Here is a 12,325-nt window from a genome sequence, read left to right on the forward strand (position 1 = left end):
TAAATAAATAAAAATAAATAAAGTAATAAATAAAGCAATAAAATAAATAAAAAGTTCCTGTAAAGGCGTAAAATACAAAAAATGTCCCACCCCAATATTGCATTATTTTAAATAACACCATATACTTGCAAAGGTTCTATTTTAAGTTTCTCCACATATCCCTGCTGGCACACGCTTCTGTGGCAAGCATTTGTTGCTTTTTAATGACTCATTACCATGCACCGTATCTTTCACCTGCCCTGGCTAAATTTCTTACGTAGTGCAGCTTTATAAACAGATAGGAAAGAGAACCAAGTTTGTCTGTTGAAATGACATGCTTCAATTGCCAAAATACCCAGCTGTGTGCTGGGACATCAAAGAAAACTTCCAAAGAGCAGTTCACTGTGCCTGTGAAATGGACTGTAATGCTGACTTGTCAGAAATGTAATCAGTAAAATGAACAAAGAAACTAAACATTAGCATAAAAAGCCCTCACTCACCTGCACCAGAGCCTCCTTCATAGCAGTCCAGTTTGAGACCCTCCATGCACATTCCAGTACTAGGTAAGGATTTATATGACCTTTTGACTGGCCATATTCTGTCAAAGGTTCCCACTGGTTCAATTCTTTTGAGCAACTAAGAAATTCAAAATCATTGTCAATTTGGTTACCAAAAAAAAAAAATTTCAATAAAAGTGACTATAAATGTTGTGTATCAGAATATTATCTGCATATTTGTTTGTCTATGAACAGCTTTGCAAGCACCGCAAAGGTTTTATCCAGATGGGAAGGTTTTTTAAAATATTATTTATTTATTTATTACCCGTTGTAATACAGAAATCTGTGAACAGGGAAAAGCTGTGTCTTGTGTCTCCCAGAACAACCATTTTAAATAGGGAAAACAAGTTTTAGCTCCAGTCTGTTTCCACCAATAGCAAATTACATTTTTACAACACTTTGGGCATATGACTTCGGAGGGTTAGTTAAGGGAGTGAAAAAAATACCTTTTTTTATTCCCTTAAGTTTCCGTTGTATCTGAGCTAAGTCCTGAGCTAAGTTTATTCTCGTAACTAATGCTTTAAACCAGCAGGGTATTTTACTTCTATTGCAGGGTAAAAATACTTGTTCCGTATCAGCTTTAAAGTCTTACCGAATCCAATGGTCTTCCCAGAGCTGATACTCAGGAAAGATCGAAGGGGAAGCATTGTTCCGTTCGTGCTCTTTTTTAGCCTTTTCCATTGCTTTTTCATAAGTTTCTTGTGCCTAAATAAAATTCAAACCATTTTATTTTTCCATCTGCTATATACACATTAACTCAACATTCTTTTCTTTTAAAAAAAAGTGATAAGAAAACTCTTATAAATTCTAAGGTTTTTTTTTAAAAAAAAAAGGTGAAAAGCATGTGTGAACTCATTCCTGAATATAGTCATTATTTGGCAGCTTTACAAATGTCATGCAAAACTGATGGATGTGCTCAAAAAATCTCCCCTTATCTAGATATTACATGGCCTTAAACTGCTACTTTAGCCAGTAGAGATGCTGTGGCACTTTCTATTTTAGAAGACTGAAGCTGTTTATTAATATTCAGAATATTTGCTTGCTGACCAGAATATTCATCCTGACAGTAGAACTACTCAAATCATTTCTTATATCAAGAGTGTACCTGTTCAAAAAAGCCATGCTGTTCATAGGCAATAGCTGTTGCTGTCTCCGGGAATTTACAGCGTTTCTGCCATAGCCCAGCCCACATATCCTCTTCTTGTAACAAAGAGTAGAGCTCAGCAAGGGAATCCAGTATTTCCTAGAATGTTAAGCACACATGTTTCTCCACAGTCAAGCTGCCATTATAAAGCATAGTAGATAGCAAAACCGTATGTTCTACACTGAGGCAAATTGAGAAAGACATGGAAATAGAGAAGTGTTTATATAAACTCTTCTTAAAACTCTGGAAGGCAAGCAATTAGTAACAACCGAGTACTGAGAACAACAACACAGCATTACATGACAAAAAAAAAAAACACCACACCTATCGCTTGTACATTGATTCTTCCTTGTATTCCCTAATATATCAGATCAAATCATAGAAAACAAAATCGTTTAACAAGCCAACAATTTGGTTTTTAATGTAAAAAGAATCTGTAATATTTAGCTTCCTCAGCTGATCACAAACATGCCGAGGTAGATCATAACTACCTGACAAACTACTAAACACAACAGCACCTGTTTACAGGGAACTCAATTTTGTTTAGCTAGTAATTCTTTAAGGTCACATACCAACAGACTTGATTAGGGAAAGCATACTCCCTTTGAGGGAGACAGAGACAATACAGACTTCTACTCGAGATTTAAAATTAGGGGCAAAAATGCAGTTCTACAGTGCTGCAGAAAATCAGTGTCAAGAGCAGATGTAAAAAAGGGAGAAAGAGAGAAAAATATGAAAATATCAATGACAGATGAAAGAAAAGCATGAGAAGTAGGTAAGACACAACGTAGTCAAATGTTGCAAGTGTCTATTCACAAACACACACGACAGGAATTTCTTCACTGAATTAAAAAAAAAAAAACCACAACACAACACTACTTTAACAAGCTTCTAAATACAAAGATTTAGAAGTGATCATCCTCCTGTACTGGGCACTGGTGAGGCCGCACCTCGAATCCTGTGTTCAGTTTTGGGCCCCTCACTACAAGAAGGACATTGAGGTGCTGGAGCGTGTCCAGAGAAGGGCAACGAAGCTGGTGAAGGGCCTGGAGCACAAGTCTTATGAGGAGCAGCTGAGGGAACTGGGGCTGTTTAGCCTGGAGAAGAGGAGGCTGAGGGGAGACCTCATCGCGCTCTACAACTACCTGAAAGGAGGTCGTAGTGAGGTGGGGGTCAGTCTCTCTTCCCAAGTAACAAGCGATAGGACAAGAGGAAACGGCCTCAAGTTGTGCCAGGGGAGGTTTAGATTGGACATTAGGAAAAATTTCTTCACTGAAAGGGTTGTCAAGCATTGGATCAGGCTGCCCAGGGAAGTGGTGGAGTCACCATCCCTGGAAGTATATAAAAGACGTGTAGATGAGGCGCTTAGGGACATGGTTTAGTGGTGGACTTGGCAGCGTTAGGTTTACGGCTGGACTCGATCTTTAGAGGCTTTTCCAACCTAAACGATTCTATGATACTACTGTACTACACCGTCACTGTGTTTTTCTCTTCACATTTCATAAAGTATTTCAATTAATATAACACTACCTGTTGAGGAGGAGTTATGCTTTCCTGCTCATAAAATTCTGTTGTCTGTTTAGGCTTGATTTGTAGACTGAGTCCTTTTTCAAAGGCTTGATGTTCCAGCATCAGTGTAGAACGAAACCAGAGATTGTGAGTTTTACCCAAGTATTTCAGGACACAAGGTCTGATGGGAATGGGAGGAACACACTGTGACATTGCTTCCACAAAGCAATTCAGTGCACTCGGCTGGCAATCTCGCTGTACTTGATGGCTACCACTGCACAAGAAAGGGCTTATTTCACCTGCTAGAGCCTAGAAGTAAAAACATAAAGGATAGTTATCTGTTCATTCAGATTCTTCAATTAGAGAATTTATATTTAAAATCTTGTTAATACAGGGAACAATCATTTGATAAGTACATTTCTCTTTGTAAATTGAAGGGCCCTATTTATTTCAAAAGATGTACTGATAGAGGTATACAGCATTCACTAGTCACAAAGAATGGCAAACTTCTCAAAGCAAGTGAACAAGTCACTTATCACACAAATACATTTTCCTGAAACACCATTTACAATGAGGAATTCATAAGCGAGGAGAAATTCTCACATGTTGTTGTCTGTCAGACAAGATTTTCCAAAGTCGTGAAAAAAGCTGTATCCAAGTCTTCTCTGCTAATGGTGTAGAAATATGACATAACTGAACAAAGGCACTCAGCAACGCTCCAGTCTAGAAACAAAGATATGTATATAAATGGGAAAAATACAAATTAATACTATGGAAAACCAGTTCAGTTACACAGTTGTTTAAGCAGTAATGCAAATGCCTTTTCCAACCAACATATGTTTTCTTTAGCAATACAGACTACTGTAACAAGAATTTAATCCTATTTTCATGTTGATTGAGACTCTGATTCATTACTGTAATCTTTAAAAAAAAAAAAGGAAAAAGGAAACAAGTTGATGATTTTGGTAATAGGAATGATCAAGTTAATTGGATAGAGCTGTTACTACTGTGAGAATTATTTCAACACAGCTTTCAGCTAAAATTATCTTCTTAGAAATTATTTAAACATAAGATGTCGATACACTTTTTTGATCGTATACCCTGTCTTTGCCATCACTATTTTCTTAACTGAACAGTTAAAATACACTTACAGGTGGAGGAGGATGAAATTTAACTTTGTAGGAAAGGGAAACAGTAACAACTAGCAATTAAGTGAAGGCTTAAGAATTTTTTACCCTGTGCAAATAAGAAATTACATCAGATTATAAGAAATATCTACAGAAAAAAACATCAGCTAAAAAAAAAAAATATCAGAAGTCTGAGATAAAAAAAGGCAAAAAAAAAAGGCATATCAGGTCAGTTTGAAGATTTCAGTATTAAAATGATTTGTCAGGAAACCAACGACCTGTACCAACCTTCACTTCTCGGAGAGAGTCAAGAAATTTGTCATGCCGGTTGGTCAACATGTGCAGCTGATTGCCAATGTCCTTCTCAGAAAGTTCCTTAGTTTTAGGTGTACTGGTCTGATCTCCTGGAGCCAATTCAATGTCTATTTCAACATCCTATACAGAAGTAAACAATTCAAAGCATGCAGGTATTTTCTAAGTACTGTTGCTTTTTTTCCAAGCAAATACAAAATACTCTTCCAATCAACTTATTTCAGGTCTCACTATTTATTTCTGCTAGCTCTTCAGGTTCAGATATAGAATCGCTATAGTGCTATAGTAAAGAAAAGGCTAAATGAATGAATGCAAATTCTGAGACCCATGCATGGTTAAACTACAATGTATTAAACACAAGATATACTCAACAATCTGTGCACATCATCTTCAAAACATATCCTCCAAACTGATTTGATGAGAAACTAGGAAGATTCATCAAAAAGATTTCTTTTTCTACAGTATTTTCTGTAAGTTACCTCTTCTTTGGATTCACTGTTTTCCCTTTCACGAGGCTCTTGTTTGACGTGGGTTACCATAGCAAATGCCGCTCTATCATGACTGTCAGCCAGGTTGATAACATTGGTGATAGAGGGCAGCATAGCACCCTGACAGCTCGTCCCTATTGTAGTATTTCTCTCACACACTGCCAACAGGAGCTAAGACATTAAAAAGCAAGGAGAGTTTTTAAATATACATTTACTGCAGTATTTCAAGGAAAACATCACTATGGTTTAATGTTGCAATAATATATTTAAGGCCTATTTATCATGTTTATTCAATAAATACACTAACACATTTTCATCTTAATCTGATCACATTTTGTCACCACTTCAAAGTTCATGACTTTATTTTCAAGATTGTTTTTAAGCCTCTCCTGAAAATGCTGAAGAAATAGGAAACTTCTATGCCTAAATTCTGTATTTTGTACTTTTTGACACGTATATTTAGTGCCCTTAATCAGCTAATGTACACAGACTCCCCCCATTACAATGAAAGTCCTCCCAAAAAGGATGTGGGGGGAAAAAAAAAAAACCACAGTGCTGGTTTTTATCTCTCTGGAAGGAGTTCTAATACTTTTAAGACTACAAAGTTATCCTCACAGTCACTTTAAACTCATGTTTTAATATGCAAATTGCTAAAAAAAAGGAAAAAAAAAAAAAAAAAAAGAAAGCGGTTTGGTCCCATCTTGTTTTAAATAAACCAACCAAAAATGCAATTTCATTTCAATGCAATCCTACCTAACAGTCATACCACCAGAGCAGACACTCTAGTCTTAACAGTTTTCTTGAAATCATCTACTATAACAATTCTTGTGTTTTTTATAATCACCATTATTTATAAGAGATGGATTTTCTTAACCTGGTCATTAAGGTTTTCACAGAGAAAATAGACTTTAAAGGTTGATATTAAAGCCACTTTCCAAGCATCACTATCTCATGGTTTAGACACTGTATTTATTTTTAAGCACCACTGGAAGTATCTGAGGCAGCAGATTTGGTATTTTTAGCTTTGATATAGATAATACATACTACAAGACACACATTGCATAATGCTTTTACACACAGCCAAGAAAAATGGGGAATAAAACATACTTCTCTAATTATAAATGTATTTCTGATACAAATAATTTCCCTACCTCAATGCACTGTTTTATCCAAAAGTGATTTCCCATTGCTTCCCAGTTTTGAGAACAGGTCACATAAAGTAGGCGCTCATAAACACGACGTTTCATAGAATTGTCAAAGACCTCAAAAAATTTGGCTCGTATAAGTGGCTGGGCACAACGCAAACCCGAAAGAAATGCTGGCTCAAGTTTAGCAGTAAGTTCACTACCAGAAAGATTCTCATCCCTAAAATGAATAAAGACGAAGTGTCAGAGACATTAGAAAGAGAAGCCTTCTAGGTTTGTGTATATAAAATACTAAAAATCAAGAGAGGTGACATTCTGTAGAAACCCACATGGTGTGGCATGCATCCAGGTGCAGCATTTTGAGAGAAACAGCAAAGAAAATATTGCTGCTTGTTAGAAAACTGCCCCAGAACTATCGTAAAAACTCTTTCTGGATAAAATCTTATCATAATTGTGAAACAATTTCAGCCACATCTGTATCTTGTTTGAAATGCCAAATGAGAATAATTGATAAAAACTTCTGACCACCATGTCCACACCAGGGCTTTGCACAGTTAACCAGAAAACAGAGCAGCAGCAAACAGTAACTCAAAATAATGTGAATCATCAGCACAAAATTAAATACCTGGCATTTTTTGATAAGGGAACTATTTTAATTATTTTGTCTTGTTACAAAACCTGCCAGTTTAGCTAGCAAAGTAACTCTCCTGAAAGTATAATTTACAACGAATTTCCAAGAAAGAAAAAAAAAAAAAAAAAATCTTTATACCCTAAGGATGTGAAAAGACAAACAGATTTCAACTGTCACCACAGTGTTTAGAACATAACCAGCTACAAGGATGCCCTGGTATCTTGGGAAAGGAAGAGGTTGGGGCGGTGGAGATAAAATCCTTTCTAAGGAATATCTATTTTCAAACTGTCTTCCATAAATATATATTGTGGTCTCAGTGAAATGAATCAATTTTGCATTTAAAAAAAAAAAAAAAAAAGATTACTTAATTCAGACCTAAAAAGATTGATAGCATGTTATAAAGGTCATATATGGTACAAATTATGAACCAATAAGCTGCAATAAATGATTAATTGCTGTAATTACCTATAGACATAGTTAACAAGGTCTAAGAACTGGGCATTTAATTCAAGGTCTTCTGGAAAACGCTTTTCAATGTAAGTCATCATTTTCACTAGTAAAATGGACTTCTCCCGGAGAGTAGGTGTCTGCGTTAAAAGACAACATGATTAATTTTGTCAATTCATCTTAAAACATGCAGAGAACTCGCACATTCAAAGTACACCTCAGCCATCCTTTGTATCACTCTCTCACTTCTAAAGTACTGAAAATTAGCTTCGTAAAAGGTCATAGTTCTTAAAAATAAAAATAACTCAAGCATTTATCCTTCTAATATATGCTAGAGAATTTTAAAATCATGACTAAAAACAGGTTTAAGCTGTTCAATGATTACAAAAATCCAACGTATATTTTAAAAAGTGTAAGTCTTTTTATACAGCACTAGATTGTCAAGTACTCAACTCTAAGAGAAAACATGGCAAATTGAGGAGGCCACAAAATGTTACAGGAATAACACGATTTAAACCAGCATTAGTCATCCCCCTTCTGAAGAATCTCTCTATCCAACTTAATGTGAAACATATTTTAAAACTTTTACTTTAAAACAAGTTCTCAGCAAAACAGCATTTGAGATCAAACACCTCATACAAGCCTATAAAATGCTAAGCATCTTTAACTCCAGCTACTTTCACACGGGATGCAAAATAATCCAAACCTCATCAAGGGCATCTAAACATATCTAACAGATCCTTACAAACCTCACTGTCAAAAACTGATGAATTATAACAGTGGCTTATAGTTATTTAGTATTGTGAGAGCAATAATGATTTTATCTTCTCAATTTACCTGATTAGCTGCCATTGGAGAATTGTTTTTCACCCACTCTTCCACTATTTTTACCACTGCACGAAGAATTTTGGCATCAGTAGATTTTTCAATAAGAGATGTTAGAATAGCTTGTATAAAATTTTTCCTCATTTCCATGCTCATCACAGCCAGGCGAGTTTTGACAAGATCCAGGCTTAGCATTACCAGTTCACTTGTACCTGCTATGGATGCATAAAAAGGATTAGAATTGTGTATATACCTATAAAATGCCTAGAAAAGAAATTTTCAAGATAAGGAAATATATGCCTAGAAATAATGTTTTCAGAATTACTACTTTCCATTCCTAAACAACTGAGACCGACTCCTTCTAAAAAAAAAAACCAAATCCATTCAAAATCCTAAAGGCAAGCTTGTGTGGTTTCATTTCAGTATATCTTTGGTAAAAGGTATTACAGAACCCCAGTACTGAAAAACTGCAATTAAACTTGCGAAAAAAATACTATATCATGCAGCACACCTATTCTCTTCTGTTAATTTCCTGACTTGCTTATCTGCCAAGTTTAATAATTTTCCAATTGTTTCTCAGTGTTAATAAAATCTGCAAGGTTCTCATTCACCTAATTAAAATATGGGCTGGAAATCTAACAGCAGCAATTCTTTCAAAGTATTTTCTTCAGTAGCTTATTCATTAATAAATTACAGTGCTTTTTACTAGCACTGAATTTTCTTCTACACGAACATCTTATTTTTTTCAATGACTTATGACCTAATTCATTTGATGATAGACAGAATCGTACAGACTGAAATGCTATTTTAAGATAAAAATAAAAGCATCAGCTCCAACAAGTTAATTTCACAAACAGTTGTTCCAGTATTATCAAACAGGAAGGAGTGAGAGGGGGAAAAAGAAAGTGAAAACACAGAACAATCAAAAAAAATGCAGCCCTTCTCCCCTCAACACTATAAACTCTTGAAGAATTTCAGTATTTCTATATATGTTGTAGCTCAACAAATATTCACTAACCATTCACTGAAATGTTTGGGTTAATACTGAAATTCATATATTAAGCAGGTAACAAGAACTCAAAGTGCATTTTTATCCTTCAATATTTTGGCAATATTTCTCACTAATGCTGAAGTATTTTTCAACATGTAATAATGCACACAAAACTCCACAAAATCATTTGAATCCCTTTAGGATGAAGAGATTTTAATACTTTACAACACTTCTAATAATTAACATCCTTAAACTATATTATGTAATACCTGTATTTGCTTCTGCTGTTCCTGCTGTAGCCTGTGGGTTTAAGTGTTCCCTGACCATCTTCTGCAGAGATCGCATGAAAACTGAAATCAATCTGTCAATATAGCTGGGATTGTTACTGCACGCAGACTTCAGAATCATTAAAGTACCTATAGATTAAAATAATACGTAAGGAAGTAGAACTTGAGCATGACCTAAGTAAGATATAGGTTTTCAATGTGGATGTTCTCATTCTATGAAAGAACACAGGAAAATCTTCTAGCTGTATTTTGTCCTGCCATGAAAGCAGCATGGGACTACCCAAGTTACAAACACTAGAAATCTGGACAGAATTGAAGAAAAGTTTCAGTTTCAACTTTAGTCTTTAGTCTAAAACTAAAAAGTTATTTTTGCATTATCAAAATATTTTAAAGTTCTGTATGTAAGTATGTGATGGAGGGCAAGGGGGAGCAAGGGAGGACAGAAAGAGAGGAATTGAGAGCAGGCACTTCTCCAAGTCCTTAAAAAAAAAAATATAGATAGATAGATAGATATAGTTAACCAGGCAAAATGAAACTACTCCTAATGTTGCACATTTGTTTTAGTAGGAAAAAGTGGCAAAACTTTTACAAAACTTTTACATGAATAGGCCTGAGTTTAGTAATTAAAAATAAAATTTTTTAAAAATTACATCTTGGTTTTCTAATCTAGAAACTTTATGAAGTTTCATAAATCAGTTACTGTAGATTGAAAAAGTTAACGCTACTGAAACGGGTAATTTCTGCACATTTTATGACAGCACAATGCCTACAAGATCACAGTCCGTTCAAATTACACACAGTTGTTAACAATGCCTATCCTAATATCTAGCTTATCCATATACATGCAAACTAGTCAGTTTTAGCAATATCTATGCTTTAAAATACTTAACTCTTTAAAAAAGTACACACATCCTGTCAAACTATACCATCTAAAAAACCTACAGCTATCCCTTTCCTTACTGCAACGTCATAATTCAAGAAAAGCTACAACAATATTTATAGAAGCGTGCTTTGTTCATTGAATGGCTGCTTCAAAAGCTTTTATTACTTTCCCTCCTCAGGTATGCACAAAATTTGGCACACAAAGTTCAGCCTCTTAAACACAGAATTAATAAGATATGCACCACCGGATGGTTAGATTGTAGTGCTGCTTTTAAGTGAGCTCTGGACACAGTGTAAGAAACATCTTTCTTGGTTAGTTTGTTGTAAAGCACATCCCGACATCTGACAAATAGGCAATTCCCAAAGCAAAACTACAACTATCTATACAGATCACAGAGTAGAATAGTGAAGGACATTTGCCATTTAAATCAGCAAGTTTTCCAAAATTGTGCAATTTCAGGTCTGTATTACCAACACAACCCATTCTGGGCCAAACTGTATTATTCCAACATATCATTGTAATTGTAATATGTAGCTGAGCTCTCTCTTACCAGTTAGGTAAGTACAAAGAAGAAGAAAAGCACATTTCAGCTCTTCAGAATGGTATATGCTAAAAATTCAGATTTGCCCACTCAGGAAAAGAATAGTATTTTTGTAATTTCTTACTTACTGAGAATTCAAGATCTATAAATACATAAATCTTCCAACACTATTTAAATCAGCTGCTAAATGAGGCTTTAAAAACAACTGAAAAAGAAAGTATAAGGCAGTAACGTGTAAGAATGTTTACACAGATTCCTTGAAATATTCTATTGTATCTCAGAGTAGTACCCGCAGGATTTTGTTTTTTCCAGGTAACAAGTTTCCAATAACTTTTACTTTATACTTTGGTTAATCTGAATGCTGCATCTTTTTCCTATGCACTTTGATTACAGAAGGCTTCCATCTAGCACAGCTGCAGCTCTCCACTTCCAATAAATGCTCCCAAGTCAGCTACCAGGAGAAGACAGAATGCAATGAACCCCCCAGTCCCTTTCTTCACAGATGACAGACATCTCAAGCTCGCCTTTCAAGTTAGCTCCAAATGCTTCCCACAGCTTCCTCTGCATGATATCAGATTTCAATTTCCTTATGGAAAATAAAAGCTCGTGACAAAGATCATACTCATTAACGGGCACTCTACATACGTCTAGAGATGTGGGAAACTTACCGAAGAGCTGAGAAGGGTTAGCATTAGTGGCCTTTTCATAATTAGTAAGTCCTTCATAAATAACCTTTCCAACTGCAGCATAAAGGCACTCCAGCTCTTCATACTTTGAAGCTACACTTGAGGTACCTGCAGCGTTCAGAGAGATGTGTTTACTTTTGGTAACATTAGTCACAGAACAGGCAAGGAACAGTTACACTGTGAACATACAGTCATCTATATCATCATCGGAACTTTATCTTGCTAATAAACAAAGATAACACAAGCAGATCCCTCATTTATATAAACCTCTTCATTATACAACCAATGTGTCTTCTATAATAGTGTTACAGATTTTTTTTTTTTAAGAAAAGGTTATCTAAATCAGTTTGTATTAAGATACAGCATATTACTATTGTCTTTCTTTTTTACACTCTATCTCCCTTTCCTGTTTTAGCAAAACAGCAAAGCTTAACAACTAAAAAATTGCACTTCTGAAGCTGAAAAATTATAATTGCAAAACCACATTATATTTATAGTATGCATTTCTTGAACCAAAGTTATGACAGCCACAGGTTATTAAGTTTTTATGTCAATGGATAATGATCTATTCCACATGATTGCTTATTTCAGCTTTTCTTCTTTTAAACAGAGGTTGAAAGTGCAAGCTAAAATGGACCGTTAAATGCAGGAATCATAAAACAGAATATTAACACATTCCAAAGAGTGTCTTCACCCTGCCCTTAATCACTTAAGTTATGCAGCAATAAAGGATAAAAGGAGGAAGAAAATACCACATACTTGGTTCTGTAGGG

At 35.1% G+C, this 12,325-nt stretch overlaps 1 protein-coding gene across 1 annotated transcript in view; it reads right to left on the minus strand.

The window, feature by feature from the left end:
* Nucleotides 1-479: 479 nt before the first annotated feature.
* The window catches only part of TRRAP (transformation/transcription domain-associated protein), a gene marked incomplete at its 3' end in the record, with an annotated part of 60,618 nt that continues 48,772 nt past the window's right edge, over nt 480-12,325 (minus strand). Inside the window, exons 44-56 of the mRNA XM_009583593.1 lie at nt 12,312-12,325; nt 11,535-11,660; nt 9,425-9,571; nt 8,177-8,379; nt 7,358-7,479; nt 6,268-6,481; nt 5,108-5,287; nt 4,605-4,751; nt 3,793-3,912; nt 3,211-3,498; nt 1,642-1,779; nt 1,129-1,241; nt 480-615 (exon numbers count right to left, since the gene is read on the minus strand). The exon at nt 12,312-12,325 is cut by the window's right edge and continues 221 nt beyond it. Of these exons, the coding sequence (XP_009581888.1) occupies nt 480-615; nt 1,129-1,241; nt 1,642-1,779; nt 3,211-3,498; nt 3,793-3,912; nt 4,605-4,751; nt 5,108-5,287; nt 6,268-6,481; nt 7,358-7,479; nt 8,177-8,379; nt 9,425-9,571; nt 11,535-11,660; nt 12,312-12,325 (1,948 nt within the window). The remainder of the gene's footprint in view (nt 616-1,128; nt 1,242-1,641; nt 1,780-3,210; nt 3,499-3,792; nt 3,913-4,604; nt 4,752-5,107; nt 5,288-6,267; nt 6,482-7,357; nt 7,480-8,176; nt 8,380-9,424; nt 9,572-11,534; nt 11,661-12,311) is intronic.

The sequence above is a fragment of the Fulmarus glacialis genome, unplaced genomic scaffold (assembly GCF_000690835.1).
Source record: "Fulmarus glacialis isolate BGI_N327 unplaced genomic scaffold, ASM69083v1 scaffold2338, whole genome shotgun sequence".
Lineage (NCBI taxonomy): Eukaryota > Metazoa > Chordata > Aves > Procellariiformes > Procellariidae > Fulmarus > Fulmarus glacialis.